We start from the raw sequence: 6,003 nt of genomic DNA on the forward strand, positions 1-6,003 counted from the left end.
AGTATTATGTGGTGGATGGAATATTTGCGGTTGGTAATATCTCTGGTGCTGCGGTTGGTTACCGACTAGGGATAGCTTTACGGCTTATCTTCGGGCAGTATTGCATGCTTTACTTATTACGATGCGTTTTGCTATCGTTATCTTTAGTAGGTACCTTACTTCTGGTTTTCATCGCGGTGATTTATTGAAAGTTGTTGAAGTATTTTCGCTTTTATTTCCGCTTTTCGCTTTTGAACGTTTATATATTCTGTATAATTAGTTGATTAATTTGATGATTTGGTGGTTAATTTGATGGTCGATAATCATTATGGTATGGACTAGGGAATTCGAACACTAGGTATCTATGTTCTTTATGGTTTATGGTCGCGCTCTTTATTTTACTTCGCCCGGTTTCCTATCTTAGTTGACGTTGACATGGTCATCGGTCATCTATGATGTGATGTGATACGAAGTGTTAAGTGATAAGTGTCAATTGAACTGAATTAATTAATTAATTAAATTGAATTTATTGAAATTATTGAATTTTGAATTTTCTAATTTAAATTTTGTATTTATTCGTGCGGATGTGATTACTGTGACAGTGCGCGTACTAATGTGCTACGCTCGGAGGTATAGTATTGTAGTGTAATTGCAGTGTATTTGTTAATGTGGTATCATTAGCTCCGTTTTGTGCATTTTATGCATTCGGTGCATTTATATTACTTACTATTATATATTATATATTATATGCTGTATTATGTTATATTGTATTATGTTATAATATTGTATTATAGTTTTGTTATTGGATTGTATTATACCATGATCATATTGTATTATTTTATTTATGTTATTAATGTTATTACATCCAAGCTACGTTCCATCTACGTTGAATTGCGTTCAGCCTGCGTTCAATCTGTGACCATATTAGGCATTGAATATATTATATGTTATATTATAATATTATTATTTTAGACCTTGGATTGTGTCCAGTTATTCAGCTATATTAGTTAGCTATGTTAGGCTATACTTAACCAGTATTCTGTATTAAATTGTATTGTATTGCATTATTATTATATAACTTCCTAACTTTCCATTCCATTATATTATTATAATTGAGTAAGCAAATGTACAGAGTAATTAACAATGTGTTCAGGAATGATGGAAATCCTGGATGGATTGCGCTGGGAAAGAATTTTACACTTACTGGTTCGGGTTTCACAAATTGATTTATTTGAGTCAATTCTAAAATGAAATGAACATGCTGATCTGACAATTAGTGTGAGCAAACAATACAAATGTGTGATCGTTGCGATGATCCGCTTTGAATTTTACACGTGAGAAAATGAACCGTCTGAATGAGTTTCAATTACAATGATTCGTCGTGAAGCATGATTTTACATAGATTGAAACACATCGATTATTGAATTTCTCTGTCACCTGCGTGGTGTTACATGAGCAATGCTCTTACAATTTGCAAGCAGCGAGCTTGTAAGCGCCGTTAATTCTATTAATTCGGCCCGCTGCTGTGATGGTGCCCGTGATCTCGTGCGTGATCGACACGTGGTTGGCGGCTCACGTGTTCAATGAATTTATTGTAAATGATCGGTACCTTTCGCAATCCTGCGGCTTTGCACGATAGCTGCTGATTCCTGAGGTCGTTTTTGAGCGGTCTTGATCTTCTTTCACTGGTGAGTCGCACTTGAGCAAACTTGTGAAACGTGAACTAGTGAGCACGTGGTGCGTACGTTGATCGATGATCAATGATAATGGCGGCGTTGCGCGCGAGCCGGCGAGAAGACCCCTCCTCACGCGTTACCTAGATGGGCAACTCCCGATCGATAAATCGATCGACCGTGAGCGCCATCATGGCTGAGCGGATTCTCAAACATTTCCGCCCGCCATCAGCAACTCGTTGATGATGTTTCTGCAGAGGTGAGCTCAGCTTGATGGTGAACAGGCAGGATGACAAGCTTGGTGATCGGTCTGACGAGAGTCGTGGTTGCAGTCTTCACGGTTGCAACCCTGGTGAGGGCATCCTTGCCGGGGTGAACTTCGGTCACTCTTGCGAGTGGCCACTTGCTCGGTGGAAGATGCTCGTTCGTGAGCAGCACCAACGAGCCTGTCTTGATGTCGTTCGATGGATGATGCCACTTTGAGATTGATTGAAGTCTCTGCAGGTAGTGTCGAGACCACTGAGACCAGAAGTGTTGAACCCTCTGCTGGATCAGTTGCCATTTCGACAATCTACCTGGTGAGACGTCGAGCAGTGATGGTTCTGGTATCGTGTTGAGCGCTGAACCGATGAGGGAGTGTCCTGGGGTGAGCGCAGAGATGTCGTCGGGATCGTCACTGAGCGGCTCCAGAGGTCTTGAGTTGAGCACCGCTTCGATCTGTGTGAGGAGAGTGGAAAACTCTTCAAATGTTAGTAAGAGCTCACCAATTGTTCTCCTGAGATGGTACTTGATTGATTTCACCACAGCTTCCCATTTTCCTCCCATGTGAGGAGCAGCTGGTCGGTTGAACATCCATTGAGTGTTGTCAGCTGACAGAATCGATGCGACCTGTCGGTGCTCCTGTGAACTGGACGTGAACAGGCGTTTGAGCTCTGCCTGTGCTCCAATGAAATTCGTACCACAGTCAGAGTACAACTTGTGAGCGATCCCTCTTCGTGATGAGAATCTTCTGTAGGCTGCCAGAAATCCCTCGGTTGAGTAATCGCTGACAACCTCGAGGTGAACAGCTGATGAGGAGAAACATACGAACACGCAGATCCATCCTTTGATTGTTTTCGAGCCTCTTCCCTTTGAATTTTTCATTGTGATCGGTCCTGCATAATCGACACCGGTGTGAGCGAATGGTCGTGATGGTGTGACTCGACAGAGAGGTAGTTGACCCATCATCTGACGAGCACGAATCCCCCTCTGACGAGCACACACGACACATCTCAAAATGTGAGATTTTACAGGAGCTCTGCCACCGATGATCCAGTACCGTTGTCGAATGTATGCGAGCGTGAGCTGCGTTCCTCCGTGAAATGTTCGCTTGTGAGCATCTTCAATGATGATCTTCGACAGGTGAGCGTCCCGTGGGAGGATCGCTGGATGTTTTTCATCCCTGCTGAGCGCTGTGTTTGTGAGTCTTCCTCCCACTCGTATTGTTCCCTGCGAATCGATGAAGGCGGTGAGGCGACTGAAGGGGTGAGTTGCAGGCAGGGTTGAGCCTGTGTTGAGCGTCTTGATTTCGCTGGTGAAATACAAGTGTTGAGTCGCGTGAATCCAGAAGAGCTGCGCCTTCTCCATGTCGCAGGATGGTATGATGATCACAGGAGGAGTTTCGAGCTTTCTCTTAAGCCGTGAGGCAAACCTGAAACAAAGTGCAGTCAGTCTATACAGCTTAATAAGAGATGAATATTTGTAAATGAGATCCCAATGATAACTTAGCTTTTGAGCTGAAGCAAAGAGTGAGACATTGGGTCTCACTTCGAGCTCGCTGGTTAAAGTTGAGAATTCCTTTTGCTCTGGCCAATGATCTTGATTTCGAGCCATCCATGGAGGACCTTTCCACCAAAGCTCGAATCGTTGAAGTTGATCTGTCGAAATGCCTCGGGAAGCACAGTCGGCTGGATTAGAAGTACCTGGAACATGCCTCCAATGCGCATTTGGAGTGAGTTCTTGGATCTGAATGACTCTGTTCCGAACATAATCCTTCCAACGTGATGCTTGCGATTTGATCCATATGAGCGAAACTTGAGAATCCGTCCACAGGTGCGTTGCATTGATCTTCACCTTGAGCGTTGATTGAACATATTTTGTGAGTTTTGCCAGTAGGAGTGCGGCCGACAACTCCAATCTGGGTATCGTGAGCCTCTTCAGTGGTGCAACTTTTGTCTTAGAGCAGACAAGTGACGTCATTGAGTTGTTGGACGGAGAGCTAACAGTGATGTAAATCACTGCTGCCATGGCAAGTTGAGAAGCATCAGAGAATCCATGAATTTCTACTGTTGAATTGTTCCATGTGTTGAACCATCTTGGAATTGTCAGTTTGGCCAAACCTTTGAGATCTTCTCTGATGATGAACCATCGTGATACAATTTGAGACGGTAATTGGTCGTCCCAATTGATTTTGTGTAGCCAGAGTTCTTGTAATAGCATTTTTGCTCGTACTATTACCGGTGAGACGAAACCTAATGGATCAAATATCCGAGCCACTTCGGACAATACGAGGCGTTTTGAACACTTACTTGGTTGATCAGTCAAAGTTGATGAGAAGCCGAATGCGTCAGTTTGAGGCATCCATTGAATACCGAGTAATTTGGTAGTGCAGTCGTCAAATGATATGGGAGCTGACGATTTTGTGGATAACGAAACAGCCCGTAGTAGATCTGGGTCAGTCGCATGCCATTTTGCGAGTGGAAATCCGCCCGCGTTGCAGAATGCAATCAGCTGTTGAGCGACCTCCACAAGTTCCGAGATTGAGTCTGCTCCTCCAAAGATATCGTCCACATATCTGCCATGTGTGAGCGAAGGCGTTGCCAGAGGGAATCGATGACCCTCATCGTGAACAAGTTGCATGAGTGCTCGTGTCGCCAGGAAGGGAGCCGCCTTTGTACCGTACGTGACAGTTGTGAGCTGGTAAGGGATGACATTGCGGTCTTCATCAATCCAAAGGATTCGCTGGAGATCCCAATCATCCTTGTGAACTGCTACCTGGCGATACATTTTTGTGATGTCTGTGGCAAAAATGTGGTGATAATGGCGAAGCCAAATTAGAACATCTGTAACATTCAAGAGCAAATTAGCACCAGTATGCATTAAATCGTTGACTGATTTGCCTGATGTCGTAGCTTTTGATCCGGTGAATACAACTCTGAGCTTCGTTGTTGAACTGTCGAGACGTAGAACTCCATGGTGAGGCAAATAATATGGTTGAAGATGAGCAGAGGTCTGAGGTGTTGAACCGTCAGAAGAGACCCTCAACCCTCCTGATGCCGAAGCATCATGTGCCAAGGTCATCTCCCCATCAGGCCCAACGTTCTCAGCCTCTCTTGATGAAATTCTTTGGTGATCTGGAGCCTTTACCATGTGTCCTAATTCTTCGTACTCTTTCATGAACTCGACGTAGAGCTGGTTGTATGTTGAATCCTTGGAGAGTCGTCGCAAAGTGCTTTGTAGACATCTTTGAGCAATCTTGTGTGAATTGCCTAAGAGCGATGCTGGTGCCTTGAGTGGAATGCGAACGATGTACCTTCCTGTGTGATCACGAGAGTGAGTCGCACAGAAATGTGATTCGCATTCTTCTTCCTCCGGAGTGAGCGTGCTTGGAATGTCCATTGGTGACTCCTCTTGAACCCAGAATTTGGTGAGCAGCTCTTGCAGATTGCTCTGCTCGTCTTGAGCAACTGCAAAATGTGAATAATGAGTATTTGAATGTGATTCGTCGACTGGGCCAATGACGAGCCATCCAAAAATGGAAAGTTGAGCAATTGGTGTTGTGGGTGAGCCCTTGATGATATTTGGCTTGATGATCCTTCCGTAGAAATCCGCTCCAATGATTAAATCGACTGGTCGTGGTGTCAAAAAATCATTGTCCGCCAACCTCAATTTCCTAATGTGAGGCCAATCCGGAGTTCTCATTGAGAACGATGGCAGGATTGTCGATACGGCTGTGAGCACGTGAGCCTGGATGCAGACAGTCTGTTGTGAATGCATCGATTGGAGTGTGACAGTGACCACACCCTTTGTTTCAGTTGATTTTGTTCCACCAACACCAATAATTGTGATGGATGATCGGTGTCTTCGAAGGTTGAGCAGACGGGTGAGTTCTTCGGAGATGAACGAGATTTCGGAACCTGGATCGATTAAGGTGCGGATTTGGTGAACTGTCGTTGAGGTGGTGAGCAGAGCTTGAGCGGTTGCGAGGAGAGTTTTGTGATCTGACGATTTGACGGCTGCACCGAGTTCCTACTCGGTGGTGTGAGCGGATGAGGAGGCTGATCTGGATGAGCCGGCTTGAGCTGGAGCCGTT

General features: G+C 44.7%; 1 protein-coding gene across 1 annotated transcript; it reads right to left on the reverse strand.

The window, feature by feature from the left end:
- Positions 1-1,880: 1,880 nt before the first annotated feature.
- On the reverse strand, positions 1,881-5,687 carry LOC114882450. Its single transcript, XM_029199341.2, has one exon. It carries the CDS (start codon positions 5,685-5,687, stop codon positions 1,881-1,883), a length of 3,807 nt encoding a protein of 1,268 aa, XP_029055174.2.
- Positions 5,688-6,003: the final 316 nt, after the last annotated feature.

The sequence above is a fragment of the Osmia bicornis genome, chromosome 7, assembly GCF_907164935.1.
Source record: "Osmia bicornis bicornis chromosome 7, iOsmBic2.1, whole genome shotgun sequence".
In the NCBI taxonomy this organism is placed as follows: domain Eukaryota; kingdom Metazoa; phylum Arthropoda; class Insecta; order Hymenoptera; family Megachilidae; genus Osmia; species Osmia bicornis.

Coding starts and splice junctions, on each gene's coding strand:
- LOC114882450 (XM_029199341.2), bottom strand. CDS start 5,687: ATGCATTCACAACAGACTGTCTGCATCCAGGCTCACGTGCTCACAGCC.